At 27.7% G+C, this 22,547-nt stretch overlaps 1 protein-coding gene across 16 annotated transcripts in view; it reads right to left on the bottom strand.

The window, feature by feature from the left end:
- Positions 1 to 3,332: 3,332 nt before the first annotated feature.
- The window catches only part of LOC119612621 (TLD domain-containing protein 2-like), a 68,015-nt gene continuing 48,800 nt past the window's right edge, over positions 3,333 to 22,547 (bottom strand). For 14 of the 16 annotated variants that reach the window (XM_037968439.1, XM_037968437.1, XM_037968435.1 and 11 more), the window contains 4 exons: positions 5,899 to 6,020; positions 5,454 to 5,613; positions 5,018 to 5,187; positions 3,333 to 3,919 (listed from right to left, as the gene is read on the bottom strand). In XM_037968439.1, coding sequence (XP_037824367.1) covers positions 3,784 to 3,919; positions 5,018 to 5,187; positions 5,454 to 5,613; positions 5,899 to 6,020 — 588 coding nt within the window. In that variant the 3' untranslated portion in view covers positions 3,333 to 3,783. Of the gene's footprint in view, positions 3,920 to 5,017; positions 5,188 to 5,453; positions 5,614 to 5,898; positions 6,021 to 11,798; positions 11,928 to 21,242; positions 22,009 to 22,547 lie in introns of those variants that run through there. The other 2 variants (XM_037968448.1, XM_037968446.1) reach the window with 2 other exon arrangements.

Below are 22,547 nucleotides of genomic sequence, written 5' to 3' on the forward strand. Positions count from 1 at the left end.
ACAAAAAATAACTGGATACAAATGTGCTTACCCAACTTTCCACACGAGCGTAGCCAAATAGAATTAGAGTTTAAGTTTTCAAAATGGATCAAGCAATTGCTCCAGGAGCGGCGTTATGGAAGCTCAAACTAGAGCACTACGTGTGCAATTTTATTTATTTATATTTTCTAAAATCTTGAAAAACATGTCTGCAAAAATTTTGACTACTCAGCACACTCTTATAAAGAGAACTTTGCAAAGGATTGATTAAAACCTGAGCCAAATATATGAAAAAACATGTCCCTAGGACGTTGTGATGCTTTTGGTGAAGACCATATAATCCACCCACATATGTGTCCTTTGCTATAATTATGGATGTACGTGATCCACAACATGGCCCTATGTAATGCAGACTATGTTTTCAAAAACCATGATGAACATCATACATAACTGCATTACATGGGACTGCTAAACGGTTCATGTATTCCAATAATGAGCTATTTTTTATCAAAATTGCAACTTTGGACCAGATGTTCTAAAATCCCACAGCTGAGACCGCAAAACATGAAGTAGTTTTAGAAACCATTCTTTTTTTAATTAGTAAACTAATTTCCCAGACTCGAAAGAAATATGGAGCTAATGGGCAAAATTGTAAAATATCACATTTTTGGGATTATTAGCTTTTTACCGAGGTGCATTTCCGAATGTACTGAACTTCAGGTGCAGCGCAGTAATACATTTCCGAATATGCTTAAAGATCTGCCAGTAATGAGACACTAAACTGACAAAACAGTTTCTCCTGAAATGTCACCATAGAAGACATCCTTATAACTTGCAGTTACAGTCTCATCCAGGGCATGTCTGGAAAACATATATATGCTAAATATTAATATAATAGTCACAAAATATCGTAGTGATACGAAGCAGCTCAATTCTAAAGTCTGGACCTCGATGAACCTGCTTTTTCGTAACACATTTCAGAAGGAAATTCTCTAGAAATTGTATTATTTATATACGAGTTAAACTTCAAATCGAATCACCGGCTTGGTACACATTCCATCCAGAATTGTTTCAAATACGCGATTTCATTTCTTGTTGTTTGCGATTATTTTACAGAAACAGAATGAGTTCCGAAGATTTGTTCTATACAAATTTTTGGAATCATTAATCAACTAAGTCAACTAAGGCTAAATTGTTATACTCGGCTGTTGTTGTGGGAAATCTTTCGAGAACAAATATACTTTCTTTGGGACATTTCTAGAATTAGTTCTTTTTAGAGATTTTCAAACTTCATAACATTTCTTAAGCCTTTACTTCGAAGCCAACAAATATAACTTTCAGATGAAATGACTAATTCTATAAAGGTGACTTCGTGCTGTAATAACGTCTCAAATATGGCGTAAGATAACCTTTACTTTGAGCTAAGTTATCTTGAAAATCGGAGGTTATGGAGAAATTCTATAGGGAGATTCAATTTCAGCTTACCTCACTCCTTGACAAATGTATACTTTAGTACCTGGTTTTTGATTTTTTTTCAAAATGTCCGCCTGTGTAGGTGAAACTTGTTTATAACAATTCTTTCAGTCCCCAATAACATCCGTTAAAATATTTGTTATGACATAATTTGTTTACAAATCTGGCAACTGAATGAAAAGTTCCATACAAGATCTACGTACATATTCGAAAAAAATTTCGTAATTTTTAAGTGATTTTTTCACAACGATGTTTCAGAAAACGGTTTCTAGAAGTAATGCCCACGTCAAAATTAGAATACAGGAATTTAATGTGTTTGTTACTTTTAGAACATATTCTAAAATTCTGTGTCAGCAAGGAGAAAGTATGTAAGTTGTTTTCGATACTTTTCAAGGAGAACGGTTTAGAGATTAAATTGACACAATTTAGAGTTGAGTGTAGAGATGCCACACACATATGATGCCACTGTTCTAGAATACAAAATCTCAGGTTGAAATGACCGGAGAATAGGTTCCATGAAGTGCGACAGTTCTTCATGGAATTGCGGTACTTAACCCTCGCAGTCTACTAGGGAATTAGGCATTTCGTCGACTGGGTTTTATAGGGACACTAAGATTCTCTCACATTTCTTTCTTTAGGGAATAGACTTTGTAAATCTTGTGGGTTGAATTCCAATCCTTAGATCTCTCCTCTGCAAGTATTACGATTTTCACTCTCTATGAAGGGAATCATAATGGACCTTATGGTCTCCAAGTGGAGTGTAATTACTAACAAAGTGTTGAGTGTAAAAAAGAAAAATTTTGTCAAAAATAAAAAACCATAAATATAAAGTTATAATTTTTTGCATTTATTTTATTATGTAAAAACAAAAAAATAAATGTGTTTTTTTCTTTATTGTTTATTTTTAAAATTAAATGGCTTAACTAAAACATTTTTAAAAAAAAATATTAAAATGAAAAATAAAAAAATCACTTGTTTGTTTATTTTGTGGGATTTTAACTAAAAATTATTTAAGATGTTTATTGTTAAGGTTGCGTTCTTTTAACAACTGTTTTTATAAAATTTTAATTAAACCAATTAAAGGCTTTCTTCTTGTAAGATAATTGCACAAGTTTTCTTTTTTAAATAATTTATAAAATTTTGCAATGTTTTATTCTTTTAGTTTTTTTTTTCATATTTAAATAATTTTATTTTCGTTTCTTGTGGGTTTAACATAAAAATGTTCGCTTTTAAATAATGCATAATTCATTTTTAGTTTTTATTGTTGTTGTTTTTGTGTTATTTAAATAATTTAGTTTAGTTTTAGTTAGTTTTGTTTAAATTATTAATAAAAATTGTTGGTTTTAAATTCACGACAAAAAAGAAAATCATTTAATTATGTATTTTGTTTTGTTTTTTTCTTAGTTTTCTTCTAAATATATAGATAATATTATAATTAATAAGTTTTTGCTTTTGTTTTTTTTTTCTTTGAGGTCTAAATAAACTTATAATTGAACTTAAATACTAAAAACAAAAAAAGATAAAAAGAGAAATAATAAAGAATTCTTGGTATCAAATGAAAAAAAAAATGTATGCATGAATGGATGGATGGCTAAATATGACAATACAGTTTGATGTCCAGATGTATGTAAATATATAATATTTGCAAAATTAACAATCAAGACAATATCGATAATAATTGATGAAGATGATAATCACGTTGAAATTTAAAATTATAATAATTAAATAAATGTGTTGACGGAATGACATACATATATATCTAAATGTCTAACATTCTGTCGCACACTTGATGAAGGCAAATTTTTTGTTGATGAGACAATACAATACAATAATAATTATTTTAATGTTTATTTAATGCTTTAAATTGTTGTTATTTTTAGCTTTCAATTTCTAAATATTTTTTCAGCTTTTTTTTCACAATTTTAATTAACTTGTTTGGTTTTTTTTTATATAACAACAATTAAAAATTCAAAATTTTGTTGTATAATTTATATAAACATGTTCAATATTTAAGCGTTTGTTTTTGGAAACGTTTAAATTATTGTTTTGTATAATAATTATTTGTTTTTTGTTTAATATATAAAAATATTTTAAATTAATATGGTTTCTTCTTATACTTGTTGTTTGTCTACGTTTAGGTTTTTCATTTTCATTTAATAAAAAATATATATGTATGTATTTATTTATGTATTATGTGGTTAAATAAAAATGTTGTTTGTTTTTTTTTTTTTTTTTTGAGGGAGAAGGTTTTGGATTTTGTGGAGATGATGATAAAAATACATCATAAACAAAAGAAATTTTAAATATTATTAATTTATAGGTTAGTTTTGTTTAAACAAATGCCCAGCATTCGAGTGTTTTAATAACAAAATCTTCTTGTGGCGCCAATGGCTCATTGCCATATGTACTGCAGGATTGTGAACGACCTTGATTTAAATCACCATCAAGCCATAATCCAAAACGGCCACTAGAAAGAGAAGAAGTGGAAAGAAATAAAGAGAATGTTAAAAAAAAATTAGAAAAAAAGATTAAGATGACCTCGTAGAATAGCCAATAAAGTAGTAAATAGACTATTCATTGACTAGTCAATAGAATAGTCCAAAGACTAGTATATAGAGCAGTCAATAGACTGGTCAATGAACTAACCAATAGATTAGTCAATAGACTAGCCAATAGATTATAGAATAGTTCGTAAAATAGTCAGTAGACTAGTCAATACATAAGTCAATAGACTAGTCTATATACTAGCCAATAGACTTGTAAGTTGATTACTCAATAGAATAGTTCATAGACTAGCCAATAGGCTATTCAATAGACTAGTCAATGAACTAATCAATAGTCCATAGTCAGTATACTAGCCAATACATTAAGCAATAGTCCATAGACTTGACTATTCAATACTTGTCAATAGAATAGTATATGTATATGCTAATCCAGAGACTAGTCATAGACTAGCCAACAGACTATTCCAGATTAGTCCATACACCAGTTCATATACATGTCTATTGCCTAGTCCATATACTGGTATATAGAATAGTCAAAAGACTAAAAAGAATAAACAGTCAATAGACTAGTCTATACACAATATACCATTCAATAGACCGAAGACTAGTCAATAAATTAGTTCATGGAATAGCCAATAGATTAGTCCATAGACTAGTCAATAGATTAGTCAGTACAAAGGGCCCATAGATTGGTCAATATATTAGTCCATAGACTAGTCCATAGACCACTAAATCATTAGTTCATAGACCACTAAATGATTAGTCCATAGACTAGTCAATAGATCAGTCCATAGACTAGTCAATATATTAGCCCATAGACTACTCAACTTGAATACTGGACTAGTCAATAGATTTTTCCATGGACTAGACAATAGTTTAGTCCTGGGACTAGTCAATAGATCAGTTCATAGATTAGTCAATAGATTAGCGCATAGACTAGTCCATAGACTACTCAATATATTAGTTCAGAGACTAGTCAGTATATCAGTACATAGACTACTCAATAGATTAGACCATAGACTAGTTCACAGATTAGTGAACATAAATTTATAGATACTTACTCTCCAGCACCAATTGACAAACTTTCCACATTGCCTTTAATAAAATATAAATTTTCACCAGTCCAATGGAAAACTTTAAAGCTGGGATTAAATTTGTATAACAGGGATTCGCCGGTACCATAAAAATGATCTGATACATGCAGGGAACAGGAGGTTAATGCACCAAATACCTAAAAGAACAATAATATTGGAAAGAGAAAACGAATTTTGTATTAATTTCGAAATTTAATTAAGACAAATTTTAAAACAAAAATAATTTAGAAAACAAGATTTCTTTAAAAAAGAAATAGTTTAATAAAACCTTGTTAAATTTAAAAGTTGATTATATGGTTCTTTTGCATGTTTTTGTTTATAAAAAATACAAGTTTAATTAAGAATTTAGAATGAACAGAGTTGCATTTCTAGTCGGATGTACTGTTAGGTTTAAATTACTTACATTCTGTTCTGTGTCTTGTATAACTATGAGTATGGGACTCTCAAGTCTCTGCATTTTACGATATAAGGAATTTAATGAGAATCCATGTTGAGATGTGCTAAAGACCAAAGACCAGGAATAACCTTCAGCGCGGGCAGGTAAATGGCCACAAAGTTTTTCACTAAAAGTAATAGAAAAAGAAAACGTCAAATACTAAATTTGCAAGACAATTTTAAGGAATACACAGGCCAACAAAGTTTGTAAAAGTCCAGACCCAGAGACCAATATATATACATATATTACTGTTATAACGCCTCAAACTTTAGAACAGGATATCTCGAGCATATGATGTGTTGGGAGAAATTTTAAGACCAAATTCGGATTCGGATATACTTTAATATTTCAGTCTCTGGATCAAACATTTGTTTTCCTATGTTACTATTTAATATTAAAATCCTCAACTTACCGATGCTCTTCTGTTAAAATTTCTGTTGTTCCAATTAGATCTGGTATGGGGAAATCTAAATCAAATGATCCTGTTTGGAATATTGAAGATTTGCGATAATCTTCACTGCTCATAGACAGCACCTTTTGTTATGAAAAATAGAAATAAAAATAAAAAACAAAAACAAATTAGTTTTTCATGCCAAATATAATTAATAAACAACAATTATAGTAAAAAAACAGTTGGTGTATTTAAATTAAAACAACCTAGCTTAAAACATACGGTGAGTTTTAAAATAAAATTACTAATTAAATAATAAAATAAAACTTAAATTAAAACTAGGTTGTTATGGCAACAACTTGGTTTCACACAATTTGCTTGTCAAAAAAACAGCACACAGTGAGAAAATAAACAAAAAAAAAGCTTAATAATAACACACAATCAATTTTGTGAGTGTTAAACAAATTTACTACAACTTAAGATGACAGTTAGAAAGAGAAAAATAGGTAGTATAGTAACTACTTAATCTTTGATTTAATAACAAATCAATATCAACTAAACTCTATAAAAAATAAAAGTTATTTATAAATCATATAAAAATTAAGATTATTTTTTTTTGTTTCTTTTTTCCTGATAAATGTTTAAAAATAGAAATAAGAAGATGTTAAACGAGTAATGAAGGAAATTTACTGAATGATTATTTACAATTTGATTTGAAAGGTTATGGTTATGTTTTGTTATTGTTTTTGTTTAAGAAAAGTTATTTATATTTTCTAAAGATTATAATCATTTGTTTATGTTTTATTTTCTTAATAAGTATTACTATTTATAAGTATATACTTATGTAGTAGACATATTTAATCAATTGTTTTAACACGTTTCTTGTGCTTGTCATTCTATATTATATGATTGACCACGTGTTTGTTTGTAGCTTTTTTTCTATATTTAATGTTAATTTATTGTGACAATTGAGCAATTTTTTTGATGTCTAGTTTTAGTTTATAAGTTATGAAATAACCATGTGCTAAGTATTAAACTAAATGTTCGAGTAATTTCTGTTAAAATAGTAAATGGAAAAAGGGGTTTTTACATTTAATAGGAAACTAATAAAAGGGAATTTACTAAAGGTAAAACTTTTTTTATATTATTAGTTAAAAACAAGTTTAATTGTTTTTGGTTAGTTCCGTTAGGAAAAATTAATCGGAAATTACCCAAATTTAAGTTGTTTTTAGAGGTAATAATGCAACCAACGGTTACTCTAGTCTATAGTCCAGTGTATAGTGTAGTTTGTAGTATATAGTTCAGTGTATAGTCCAGTATATAGTCAAGTCTATAGTCCAGTATATAGTCTAGTTTGTAGTATATAGTTCAGTGTATAGTCTATTATATAGTCCAGTCCAGTTTATAGTCTAGTCTATAGTCTAGTCTTTAGTCTAGTTTAAAGTCTAGTTTATACTTTAGTTTATAGTCTAGTTTATAGTATTGTCTATAGTCTAGTATATAGTCTAGTCTATAGTCTAGTCTATAGTCTAGTCTATAGTCTAGTCTATAGTCTAGTCTATAGTCTAGTCTATAGTCTAGTCTATAGTCTAGTCTATAGTCTAGTCTATAGTCTAGTCTATAGTCTAGTCTATAGTCTAGTCTATAGTCTAGTCTATAGTCTAGTCTATAGTCTAGTCTATAGTCTAGTCTATAGTCTAGTCTATAGTCTAGTCTATAGTCTAGTCTATAGTCTAGTCTATAGTCTAGTCTATAGTCTAGTCTATAGTCTAGTCTATAGTCTAGTCTATAGTCTAGTCTATAGTCTAGTCTATAGTCTAGTCTAGTCTAGTCTAGTCTAGTCTATAGTTCATAGTCTATAGTCTAGTCTATAGTCTAGTCTATAGTTCAGTCTGTAGTCTAGTCTACAGTCTAGTCTATAGTCTAATCTATGGTCTAGTCTATAGTCTAGTCTATAGTCTAGTCTTTAGTCTAGTCTTTAGTCTAGTCTTTAGTCTAGTCTATAGTCTAGTCTATAGTTTAGACTATAGTCTAGTCTATAGTCTAGTCCATAGTCTAGTGTATATTCTAGTCCATAGTCTATTCTATATTCTAGCCTATAGACTGGTAGAAAATTTGTTAAGTACTTTAAAACACTGTGGCATCTCTTTCTGACATTTGATGTAAAACAGTGCAGATGTCCCAACTAATTTCCCAGAAATGTTATTGAAAATTATGTTTATACTAGTAATTTAATTTAAAAATTTCGATTGTAAATTATATTAAAGTTTTATTAACTTTATTCTTTATTTTTTCTCAAAACGTGCAATAGCTTCATTAACACTTTCAAAATTCCTATAAATTGGAGTAAAATTTGTTGTTATTAAGGGGAATTACAAAACAAAATTTACATATTTCTTTTGATTTTTATAATATTCTGCGGAAGACAAACTGTTCAATATTTGTTTAAGATTGAAAGATAATTATTATATTAAATAATTTGTTGAAAAAAATCAATATTTAACTTATAGGTTTATTTTGACAGGTGGGCGTGAAGTGATACATTTACAAGTGACGCAAACTTGAAAATTTAAGATCGATACTATGATTAACTATTTTAAGCTCTAAAACGCAAAATATTTCTTACCCCCAATTATAATTTGGGTGTTGCAAAGGGGTAATGGTGCTACAATTGCAACACTGTGTATTTTACTTTTTCAATGCAAAGAAAGTAAAGAAATGCAATATTTGTAGTGTTGTTAAGAAGCTATGTTATGACAATTGTAATACTGTACATTTTACAATTTCATTATTTGAAAAACAAAGATATTTTCAGTGTTGCAAAGAACCAATGTTGTCATAAATGCACTACGCACAGTGGTATAGGAAAAAAAAAGAGGGAAATAATTCGGTAACTTCTAAACGGTTAATCCGATTTTAATGAAATTTGGTATGCACAAAGAGGAGGTGTTGTCGAGTTTAGGTTTTGAATTTGGACCTTATAGGCCAATCAGGGGCCCGGCGGGGGGTCCTCAAATTAGGACACCTCGGCTATGTTAAATTTTTAAAACGATCCTATTTCTTCATTTGAGTTCCGATTTAAAAAAAATTTCGTATATAGAATCTCCTCATCGAGCACTATAAAAAATGTCGTCGTAGCAGTAAATTATCTCTTATAGTTTAGGAGATATTCGCATTTGAATATTAAAATTTTAAAATTTTTACCGTCCTTACTTTAGTTTTTTTGATAATAGCAGGTCCAAATATTTCCGATTTTCGCCATTTTTTTTATTTGCTTAACAACAAGTTTATATACCAAGCAGTGAAAGAATTATGTAAAAATCATGACTGAGTCCAAAGTTATAGGCATTTAAATTTAAAAAATTAAAAAAAGGCGATTTTTTGACATTTTTTTGGGAAAAAAGTATCTTTTTCTTTTTAAGTTATCTAAAAAGTTTCTAAGAAGATGTATATAGAATTTATACTTTTTGGAAAGCTGACTTTACATAAAATACGATAAATGAAACAAAACCTAAAAATTTTTGATACCGAGGGGACCAGGTCCATCCAAAAAAACCCTATTTTTTATGGAAAATTAAATTTTGAGCAAAAATTCTCAAATCGCATAGTCGATATCAAATTATAGTGACCTGTTTTATATGACCCAATAAGTTCTTAATCATTTTGTAACGGGTTTCGATAACCCCGCCCCTGGTATGGATATAATAGGCAAAAAACCAAAAAATCCCATTTTTGGGATTTTTTAAAACTTTTTTGGGAATTCCGGGATTTCTAATAAGAAAATTCGAAATTTTTATTTAATTTTGGATTTTGAGTAAAAAAATCTACCTAACTGTAAAATTTCATCAAAAAATATTCATAAATAAAATTTTTATTGCAATTTGAAAAATTTGTATCTTCGCAAAAACTGAATAAAAAACATTTTTTAATTTTTTTTAAAAAAAGTATTCCGCGAATTTTTTAATTTTCAAAAATTATATACAGTTTTGAAAAATAGACAAAATTACCTTTCCATTGATATATAACATGCCTACCTAATGTTTTTTAAGTGACAAATTAATTAGGGAAAACTCAACATCTTTTAGAAAATTTGCCTAGCACTATTATTTTCATCCATAAGGTTAACTCTTAAATTTGTTACATATATGGATGAAAATAATAGTGCTAGGTAAATTTTCTAAAAGATGTTGAGTTTTCCCTAATTAATTTGTCACTTAAAAAACATTAGGTAGGCATGTTATATATCAATGGAAAGGTAATTTTGTCTATTTTTCAAAACTGTATATAATTTTTGAAAATTAAAAAATTCGCGGAATACTTTTTTTAAAAAAAATTAAAAAATGTTTTTTATTCAGTTTTTGCGAAGATACAAATTTTTCAAATTGCAATAAAAATTTTATTTATGAATATTTTTTGATGAAATTTTACAGTTAGGTAGATTTTTTTACTCAAAATCCAAAATTAAATAAAAATTTCGAATTTTCTTATTAGAAATCCCGGAATTCCCAAAAAAGTTTTAAAAAATCCCAAAAATGGGATTTTTTGGTTTTTTGCCTATTATATCCATACCAGGGGCGGGGTTATCGAAACCCGTTACAAAATGATTAAGAACTTATTGGGTCATATAAAACAGGTCACTATAATTTGATATCGACTATGCGATTTGAGAATTTTTGCTCAAAATTTAATTTTCCATAAAAAATAGGGTTTTTTTGGATGGACCTGGTCCCCTCGGTATCAAAAATTTTTAGGTTTTGTTTCATTTATCGTATTTTATGTAAAGTCAGCTTTCCAAAAAGTATAAATTCTATATACATCTTCTTAGAAACTTTTTAGATAACTTAAAAAGAAAAAGATACTTTTTTCCCAAAAAAATGTCAAAAAATCGCCTTTTTTTAATTTTTTAAATTTAAATGCCTATAACTTTGGACTCAGTCATGATTTTTACATAATTCTTTCACTGCTTGGTATATAAACTTGTTGTTAAGCAAATAAAAAAAATGGCGAAAATCGGAAATATTTGGACCTGCTATTATCAAAAAAACTAAAGTAAGGACGGTAAAAATTTTAAAATTTTAATATTCAAATGCGAATATCTCCTAAACTATAAGAGATAATTTACTTTACGACATTTTTTATAGTGCTCGATGAGGAGATTCTATATACGAATTTTTTTTTAAATCGGAACTCAAATGAAGAAATAGGATCGTTTTAAAAATTTAACATAGCCGAGGTGTCCTAATTTGAGGACCCCCCGCCGGGCCCCTGGTTGGCCTATAAGGTCCAAATTCAAAACCTAAACTCGACAACACCTCCTCTTTGTGCACACCAAATTTCATTAAAATCGGATTAACCGTTTAGAAGTTACCGAATTATTTCCCTCTTTTTTTTTTCCTATACCACTGTGCTACGGTAGATTTTAGCGATGCACCGCCATTAATAAAGATATTTTAAATGTTGCAAATAGGCAATGGTGTAGCGATTGCAGTTTTACTGTTGCAGTAGTAGTGTCTTATTGTGGCATTGCAGTTTCAAATTTGCAAGGACATTTGCAGAAAGCACAAAACTACACACTTGCAAACTTTACACAAATAAATTAAGCAAACTTAAAAATTGATTTTAAAACTGCAGCTGTTAAAAGTCGACGATTATGCAAATTAAAAAAATCGAATATGTATCTTTTTTACAAAAAAAAGTTATCTAAAATTTTTTAAAAATAAACAAACACGCAAAAAACCGGCAAATTAATAACTTTCAAATTTAAACACATTTTTCAAATGACTTTTCAATTTAAGTATGTTTTTTTATCGTCACACTATTTCCAAGTTTAAAGATCATACGACTATTAGTCATTTTTCAATTTTTATCAAAAATAATCACTTAAAAATTTAATACACAAATTAATTCTTCTTTAAACTTACAGCACGTTTACGCGAAAAGAATAGAGAACGTCTACGAGGACGTTCTACCTCTAGTTGAGGTAATATAATTGTACTTTTAACCATATTTACTAGGGAATTATTAACAAACGAATGATAGTAAAGCTGGTGAAGTCAAAACATTTATACTAAAAATCTTAACACTTGAAAAGCAGAAGCTACTACTAATGGCGGCTAATATAGTAAACAAATACTAAAACAATTGTCAAAAATCGGCTATAAATTGCCGATAAGGAAAACGAAGCACCAATATAAAAATTGAGTAAATAGAGGAGTAGAAGGGTGGGTTTCTAGGTGGTTATATGAATATGTGTTATTTAACCACTTGAAAATACTACGTAGCATTTAAACGTATAAAAATTTAAATCACAGTAGTAGTCAAAGTTTGGAGTAAAATTGATAAGAGTCGCACGGCGCTGCTATATAAACATTTTAAAAATGTCCAAAAAATTTTAAAAATTGGCTAAATTTAGACATTTGTTATAATTGTTATGAGGGCAATACATGACAACATTTATTGTTCAGCATAAGGGGACAAGAATTAATGGTGAAATTATCCTCATATCATCTATAATTTATAACCGTAAAGGTAATACATTTTAAAAAACAATTTGTTAAAACGTAAAAACAGTTGTTAAATAAATTTGATTTGTTGATATTTAACAATAAATTAAAAAGATAAGCAATCACAAACTGAGATTTTCGTTTTTTGTTTGAAAAAACGTGAAAATGAGGTTTTTAATCGATTATTTCATATTTATGTTAACAGGTTAATCCATTTAATGAGTAATCGTTTATTAGTTTGTTGTTTTTCTTGCAAATATTTAGTTAAACCTTTGAAATAATTGTTGTTACCAAGAGTTTTTTAAAAAGAGTTCAATGTATTCTTTGTTGTGGTTTTGACAACACTGTTAATTAATTGGCAACTTGTGCACAACTACAGTTAGTTAAAATGAGTTGGCAACTAAAAAGTCACGTTTACCATTAGCATGTAGTAAACAAAATCCTTGAATTGTATGTTATTTTTAAAATCTATACTAAACAATGAAATATTTATAGACCTTTTAAAAACTTTTGAAATTCATTTTATTTAATCTTTGAAAAAAGACTCTAGATAATTTACTTTCCCTAACATAAAATCATATTTCATTAAATTTTATAAATAGCTTTAGAAAACTTAATCATTTTTATGAAAAATCAGTTTACAAAATCTATTTTTATTCGAATATTGTATTAAACTATTAACAGCCCTATATAATTAAATATTTAGCATCGTTTAAGTAGAACTGTATGCTTAAGTTTTTTCTTAAAATAAATTTAGCTATCTAATTTATTTTGAATTTTCTGTCAATTGTCGCTTTTTGGTTTGACGTTAATGAAGCTTAACTGATAAGCTAAGTTTGAACACATGTTTTCAAAGAATTTGCAATGTAAACAAATTAAATTGTATGTGGTTTAATAAATTAGAAAAACTCAGGGAATTTGTGTAAAATTAGATTAGAAATTCAGCTCTAACAAGAGTATCTGAAAAATTTAAAGGCGTAATTGTTTCATACATTGGTTTTTGGCAAGTCGCAAGTGTCATTAGACTTTTGTAGAATTTTTAAATTGTTTTGATTTTGATCATCAAATTTATAAACTATATTTAAGTTTCGCATTAAAAGAGTTCGGCGTACCTACTTCTTTTAGTTATACCCCTAACCATAAGCAGTTCTTCAATGCTGGATATACCTCCAATTGAAACGTACATTTATAAGATATAAAGATGCATTTACGGCCGAACTGCTCCTATCGTTAGGCGAATTGAGTAAGAGCAGTTATAGGACACGATATCAATGTATACTGGATATATTATACACAAAACCAATTCTTTTTCAACATTTCCCATCTAAAGACTAGACTATAGACAGGACCACATAATAGATTGGACTATATACTAGACTATAGACTAGACTATAGACTAGACCATAGACTTCACTATAGACCAGACTATAGACTAGACTATAGACTAGACTATAGACTAGACTATAGACTAGACTATAGACTAGACTATAGACCAGACTATAGACTAGACTATAGACTAGACTATAGACCAGACTATAGACTAGACTATAGACTAGACTATAGACTAGACTATAGACTAGACTATAGACTAGACTATAGACCAGACTATAGACTAGACTATAGACTAGACTATAGACTAGACTATAGACTAGACTATAGACTAGACTATAGACTAGACTATAGACTAGACTATAGACTAGACTATAGACTAGACTATAGACTAGACTATAGACTAGACTATAGACTAGACTATAGACTAGACTATAGACTAGACTATAGACTAGACTATAGACTAGACTATAGACTAGACTAGACTATAGACTAGACTATAGACTAGACTATAGACTAGACTATAGACTAGACTATAGACTAGACTATAGACTAGACTATAGACTACTATAGACTAGACTATAGACTAGACTATAGACTAGACTATAGACTAGACTATAGACTAGACTATAGACTAGACTATAGACTAGACTATAGACTAGACTATAGACTAGACTATAGACTAGACTATAGACTAGACTATAGACTAGACTATAGGACTAGACTATAGACTAGACTATAGACTAGACTATAGACTAGACTATAGACTAGACTATAGACTAGACTATAGACTAGACTATAGACTAGACTATAGACTAGACTATAGACTAGACTATAGACTAGACTATAGACTAGACTATAGACTAGACTATAGACTAGACTATAGACTAGACTATAGACTAGACTATAGACTAGACTATAGACTAGACTATAGACTAGACTATAGACTAGACTATAGACTAGACTATAGACTAGACTATAGACTAGACTATAGACAGGACCACACAATAGATTAGACTATAGACTAGAGTATAGACTAGACTATAGACTAGACTATAGACTAGACTACAGACTAGATTATAGAATAAACTATAGACTAGAATATAGGCAAGATTATAGACTAGACGATAGACCAGACTATAGATCAGACTAAGACTATAGACTAAGCTACAGGATAGACTATAGACTAAACTATACAATAGACTGCAGACTACAATAATTCTTTTTGTGGATCGCTATAAGCGAGTTTTCCACCAGACTTTTTTATGAAAAGCAGAGCACAACATGCAGCCTATGGGAATTTCTCGAATTTTTACACCTAACCCCAATCTAAACAAATAAAAACATGAAAAAAGAAATGTATAACAATCTTACGCAAATAAAAAAATTACAAAACCTTCCTCAAACATTACGTCTGCTAATTTACAACAACAAAAAAACTCAGTCAAGGTTTATTGTGTTTTTTTTTTTGTTTACCAATTGAATTAGTCAGTGGAAACGTATTTTCCCACATGTTCTTGATTGAACCTCTTTTGTTTTAATTAAAAACGAATTTATATAAAAATAAAGCAGACATTTTTAAAAACTTTTAATTATAAACTAATTATAACAATTTAACTTAACAAACACAAACAGAAAAGCCACAGCAAAATAAATGAAAAAAAATAAAAGTTTGTTAAAATTACATAGTTTTGATATCATAATAGACAAATAGACGTCATAGTTAGACACGGATGTACGTTGTTTATAAAAAAAATATTTCCATTGTAGTGGCATTGCATGTAGTGCACAAAATTTATATTGTTAGAAATTCCTGGCGCCAATTGCGCGCCTTCTCTTCTAAAAGCTTTAACTTTTTGTTACTTTGTTTCTTAACAAATATTTAGTTTAGATTTTTTTGCGAAAAATAAAATGTGCATAAATTTTAAATTTGACTTTGAAAAAATATAAAATGTTCTAAACATGTGTAACAGTCTTTGAAGTACATTCATCGTATATAAATAGTTTGCAAATATAGTAATTATAGCTATTTACAAGGAGTCTTTAAATTATTAATAAACAAATATAACTGTTTAAAATTGTTTAAATGTCAATGTGTAGAAAGAATATACTTTTTTAAAGCAAAGTACAATCTGTAAAATATTTAGTGGGAACTTGTGTGCACAATTTTATTGCCATATAATAATAGTAATTAAAAAATCATTTAAATAAAATTTATTATAAAACATGTCAACGCATATTTTTTAAGTTCCAAAAGAGAAAGTAGGTATTTATTAAGAATAACATTTAGTTTAAGTAGAATCGTTTAATATTGTCACATTATTCTTAGTTTGCTTTGTAAACTTCATGTGCAAAACAATAATATTTACATTTTTAATTAAATCACCTTCCCACACTGTAAATTTTACACAGTGTTGATAAGTGTTTTAATTAGTTTACATGTTTCGTTTATGTTTTCCTTATTTCTTGAGTTATTTTACATGTGAAACAGAAAAAGTTGAGGTATTGTATACGAAAAGTATTAAATCTACTCCTCATCCTTCTTACTGCAATTTCTACAAAAGTTATTATACGGAAGATCCAATTTAGTCTATTCTGTAGTCATGTCTATAGTTTAGTCTATGGCCTAGTCTATAGTCTAGTCTAAAGTCTATAGACTAGTCTAGTCTATAGTCTAGTCTGTAGTCTAGTCTATAGTCTAGTCTAGTCTAGTCTAGTCTATAGTCTAGTCTAGTCTATAGTCTATAGTCTAGTCTATAGTCTAGTCTAGTCTAGTCTAGTCTAGTCTATAGTCTAGTCTATAGTCTAGTCTATAGTCTAGTCTATAGTCTAGTCTATAGTCTAGTCTATAGTCTAGTCTATAGTCTAGTCTATAGTCTAGTCTATAGTCTAGTCTATAGTCTAGTCTATAGTCTAGTCTATAGTCTAGTCTATAGTCTAGTCTATAGTCTAGTCTATAGTCTAGTCTATAGTCTAGTCTAGTCTAGTCTAGTCTATAGTCTAGTCTAGTCTATAGTCTAGTCTAGTCTATAGTCTAGTCTATAGTCTAGTCTAGTCTAGTCTATAGTCTAGTCTAGTCTATAGTCTAGTCTAGTCTATAGTCTAGTCTAGTCTAGTCTATAGTCTAGTCTAGTCTATAGTCTAGTCTAGTCTATAGTCTAGTCTATAGTCTAATCTATAGTCTAGTCTATAGTTCAGATTTATTTCCAGTTAAACACATTTAGCAATGTTTTTGTTGTGTTTACTGCCACACACAAAAGTATTTGACAGTTACAGCTCGAAACAAAAATATAAACAGCTGGACTTTCCTTGTAGTAAGTTCGGCTTGTAATTTTATGTGTTCTATTCCCAATTTTAATTTTAATGAAAAATCTCATTTTCATTTAAAAATATTTTGTTTAAAATAATAAATGACTAATAAATTTACTCATCATCATAAAATTTTATATCACTTGTTGTTTTCTATAATTTTTATAAAAGATAAAAATCGATTACACATTTTCATTTGTTTGCTATTATTTATAATAATAATATTATTATTTCTATCTGTAAATAACTATAAAATTATTGTAAATTATTCAAAAGATAACATAGTTATCATCACAAAAACAAAACTTTTAATAAATTAAATTATAAATACATCTTCATTTATTGTTGATTTTAATACCTTTAAATATAGTGAACAAAAAATACACAATAATAAATTGCATGGCATAAATAATTTATTATTTATTTAATTTATGAGTAATTATGTTTAATTTATTAATGGCTAGCTAGACAACAACAAAAATTGTTGCATACAACTTATTTTGTTTGTTATCTATTAAATGCGTTTTGTTTTTAAATAAATTCATAAAATCTTAAATAAAAAGTTTATTATTGTTTTGAAAATAAAAAAAGGGTAATAAACTTTTCTTCAAGTGTAACTTTTTTCAGTGTGAAGTTGTTATAATGCAAGGTTGTTTCTTATTATTGTTTTATATTGAATATAATTCAATATTATTTGAGTGACATGTTAATGGGTCATTTGTGGAGCAAGAACATAACAGTTGCTAGATCAAATTTTGACATTTTGAAAAGGATGATTGTAAATAATTGAGTTGTAATTTATAATAAATTATTGTTAACAATGTCAAAGCAATTTGTTAAAATTGTATTATTGATTTGTTAATTATAAAAAGGAATTTTTGTAGACAATTTAATAAACAAATAAAACTGGTGTTTAATTTTAATGATTTTGTTACATTGTTTCTAATTACTTTAAGAGTTTAACATTCCATATTTGATATCAAGAGAATTTGGTTATTTTTTCAAACATTTGTTCAAACTTTTCTTTTATAAACTTTTTAATTTTTATATTTTGAAAAGTAATTTTATGTCATTGACATTTTGGCCAACTTAAGCAACTACTTATATAAAAAAAATTAAACTTTCACCACATTATATTTATTTATTTTTAAGTAGTTTGTGTCAATTTTTTTTTATACAAATAGCTGTATGTATTAAATTTCGCTTAATTGTTAAAAAAAATTTTCCTTTCTTTTAACCTCAATAAAAAATTAGACTTTATTAACCTACATTTTCTTTGAGGTTACAATAAAATGGCTTTTCTCCATTTTACTTTGTATAATTTATATAATTTACTAAATTTCTTTAGAAAAAATTTGTATTCTTTAAAGTAATTGTTCCAGAAAGTGGTTTCGTTAGTAAAAGACAGTTTAAATTTCAAAAGAACATAATTGACATCACTGGTTTCAAATGTCGAAGGTTTGTTGATGCAAATGGTTTGCAATGATGTCAGATGTGTTTGCACAAAAGCATTAATTATATGTGAAAGTAAATTTATACAATTTTTAATGAAACTGATATTTAGTTTGCAAGTTTGTACTGCATCAATACAAAGTAGACTTTTTCTAATAAAAACAATCGAATAATCGAATTTTCAAAACAAAAGTCTAAAAAAACACCTTTTGGTTGATAACTGTTGTTGGTTGTTTCAAAAATTGTGTTATTCCATCAATACGCATTCTAGTTAATCGTCATGAATAGACTGACCCTTGAACAATGCTACCAAATTATCCACTTTGGTGGTTTATTGGATTTTTACTGAACAATGATATTGATCCGGGTGAGACCGATTCGATGAAATCAAAAATTTCGAGTAATGGTCGTGTTATTTAGCCTCTAAGGTCTTACAATTTGACAGCTCTCGATTATTTCCTATGGGGGGCCTCGTGAAGTTACTAGTATATACTGATAAATCAGTAACAATTGAAGCCTTAGAGGCCGATATTGTAAAAGTGGACCAAAATTTTAAATTGAAATCAAAATTTCGAGTAATGGTCATGTTATTTAGCCTTCAAGGTCATGCGATTTGAAACCTCTCTGTCAATGCTGATAAACCAGTAACAAATGAAGCCTTAGAGGCCAATATTGTTTGTGTTATTTGTGATATACGACCATCCATGCTCGAAAAGGGTGGACCACTTCGTTAGCAGACGCGGTGTTCAAATGTTTATGCCATTTTTGATTTCGATACAAGTACAAGTTAAAAGGTCTACTTAAAGTGTGGAAAAATCAAATTTTTATAAATGAAAAGTAACTTTTAGCTGCGAAAGTCGACTTTTTAAAAGTTATAAGGATAAACAGTATCGCTTAAAGTTTGCTCTATAAACTTAAGAGTTTATTGTAGAGCCATCAATTTATAGACTAAGGGCGAGTTTTTCTGATAAATAAACCTATTTTAAACTATGTTTTGTGTGGTAATCAGTTACGTTACTTATGCACCCCTATCGCAAATAGAAGTGAAACTTTTGTTCCCTTGAAATTTTCATTCCACTCGAAGAGAAAACTGCTATCGTGAACTTGCCGTGAACAATTCATTCACAATAGTTGATTTTGTATGCAACAGCTGTTCATTGTCATTGTTTACAAATTTCACAACAGGGGAAAAAAGTTAGTGAACGAAAAAAGTGAAAAGGGAACATATTTCACGCGAAATGTTGATTGGCAATAGGGGTGATTATCTTAGTTTAACTGAGTGTTTTTGGCCAATTAAACCTAAGTTATAATTAATTATTTTTTTAACTAAATAGTAATTTGATGATTTGTTTTATCAATATTTTTATTGTTTTAAATGTTTATTTTAATTTTTTATAAGATTTTTCATTTTACAAAAGTAATATTTGCAAAAAACAGCCTAAATTTGTTCCGAGTTTAATCTAGCAGTAAGTTAAGCCTAGTTTAACTGAGTAGTAAGAAAACCGCCCTAAATAGTAAATTTAGTATTTAAAAGAATCAAAATAAATCTTTTTGTTAGAATTCGCAAAAGAAACGTCTTTCAAGTGATTTGCACAATCTAGAGACTATTTTAAATGTGATTAGTAGTTATGGAATTATAATGTGGTTGCTGATTAATATGTTTTTTTATCACAAATAGTTGGATTTACCTAATACAAGTTGGCATAACTAGTAACAATGCATTAACCCTTATCTTGTACTCAAGGATCAAAATGTTAATGCTTCAAATAACATACAAATATAGAGATTATAAGAAAAAGTTTGAATTGCAATAAATTAATATTAAATGTTTAATATGAATTCCTTATAATTTATTTTGTTTTCTTATGTGACCCCAAAGGTCATTTAATATAATTTCAACACAATTTATTATGAAAATTATCTTTTTGTTTTAATATTTTTGTTCTTTTTATTGTGGTTTTGTTTAAAACAAATAATATTTGTTTAACAAATTGTTCTTTTATTTAGAAATGAGTCATTTATGTTAAAAAGACAATTAAACAGGTTTCTTTATTATTTTGGTTGCTTAATCAGTCAACAAAAAAAGTTCAATTCTAAGAAAAGACAAAACAAAATTCATAAAACTTTTAAGTAAAAAAACCTTCAAATTTTAAAACCTTCAAATTTACCAAATAATTTTTGAAATTAAAGATAATGAAGGAAATTAAGAGTTTGAAGCAGAGGAATATCCAAAAAATTATATAAATTTTTACTAATCAAATGAAGGTAGTAGTTTTGTGTAGTTTGAGATTACACGATCACGTTTTTTTATTTTATTTCATTTAAAATATAACAGTATTTTTTTAAACACGAAAATATTAAATAAATTTCTTTTAATTTTGCTTTTAACAGGTTTAGTTTTTGTCGTTTTTTTGTATTTATAAAACTTATATTAAATGTTTGTTTCCAATAAAAAAATATACCTATATAATTTTCTGTAAATTACCTTATTTACTTAATAAAAATAAAATTATAAAATAATTTGCACAACTATTGTGTTCAAGAATTGCGATTGCGGAAATGAAATTTTGAAAAAAACTGCAAACTATTTTTTTTTTATTTATATGTGTTGACAAACACATTAAAAACAGGTCACGCTTTGTTAGAAAAAAATAAAATAAATTAAACAAAAGAAAATAAAATACTTAAATAAAAAACTAATGAAAAATGTTTTCTTTTCCAAATTAACTCGTGCTTAAAAATACCATTACAATAAATTAATATATTTTTTACCTCACAATCCATGGCGGGATTTAAGATTAATTCACACATCTTTTAAAGACTTTCTTTGTTTATTTTTAAACACTTTTTTTGTTAAAAAAAAGTTCAATTGCTTTAAATTACAATTCGTGTTATTTTATTTATTTTGCAAATATATGCTAAATACCAGCGTTTAAACTGAGTTTATTGTTTATTTTTTTTTTTTTTATCAAATTTCGTGTTGTGTGGGATCTTTATTTTCTTTTTATTTTAAATAAATATATAAAAACGTATATATTTTTGTTAAAATTTGCGTTTTATTTTAAAAATAAAAACAGTAACATTTAATTGGAAATGAAATTCTTGTAATGCACTATTTTAGCATATAATATTAAGTTAAACTGTAAACAATTAAATTTGCCATCTGTCAACAGACTGTCACCGGCTACAGACACATCACTGTTTGTTTAATTTGGGTTTTTAACACAGATTTTTATTGTAATTTATATGCTTTTTTTTTGTTTATTTACATTTGCGTTCGAAATGTATAGAAATTTTCTAATTTGTTTTTTTTTAGTTGGCAACGCTACAGGGTTGTACACCACACACGTCTGTAAAGTTTTACGTTTGCGAATATACTGAATGACTGACAAAACGTTGACTGACTGCATGTATCATTCTCGTAGTGTCTATAGGTCGTTATGGCTCTCTGTCTGTCTGCCTGCTTTTTGTATTGTATCTAACAGTACGTTTTGGCTATTGGTGTGCCGTTGTCTGACTGACTCAATCTTGTTTTTTTTGTTTTTTTTTTTCATATTCATACCGGTTTATTTTATTTATTTTGTTTTTATTATATTCTTGTTTTTCTTTCTCATTTACAGATTTATTTTTCATTGTTGTTGTTTAGGTTTCATTCTCTGTAGACGTAGTTTTTTTTCTTTTGAAAACTCTTAATCAACCATGTTTTAAGTCAAGGTATTCTTTCTACTAAATTTAGTATTTAGGAGTTTTAACACCTTAATATTACGTGATAATATAAATGTGCATTTCTCTATAGTTAATGTATATTGGGAATTTTTAAGTTTATTTATAAATGTTAAATGTTATTGAAAGAGATATAAAACGTTTTATTTTTGACAGCTCTTTAACATTAACAACTGTTTTATCCACTGTTAAAGCAGTGCTAGGTCGTTACAACAGTTTTAGTTTGTTTTGTTTTTTTTTCAGTGGAAAATTTTTTGTAAGAAAAAGGATATGAATGGAAAATTTATGTTATTTTTTTTAAATAAGATGGCAATTTTTGTTAGAAAATAGTTAGGTACATACTTTTGTTTATCA

The sequence above is a fragment of the Lucilia sericata genome, unplaced genomic scaffold, assembly GCF_015586225.1.
Source record: "Lucilia sericata isolate MDLA Ls3-8-SP2 unplaced genomic scaffold, ASM1558622v1 Contig001769F_arrow, whole genome shotgun sequence".
NCBI classification, from domain to species: Eukaryota; Metazoa; Arthropoda; class Insecta; order Diptera; family Calliphoridae; genus Lucilia; species Lucilia sericata.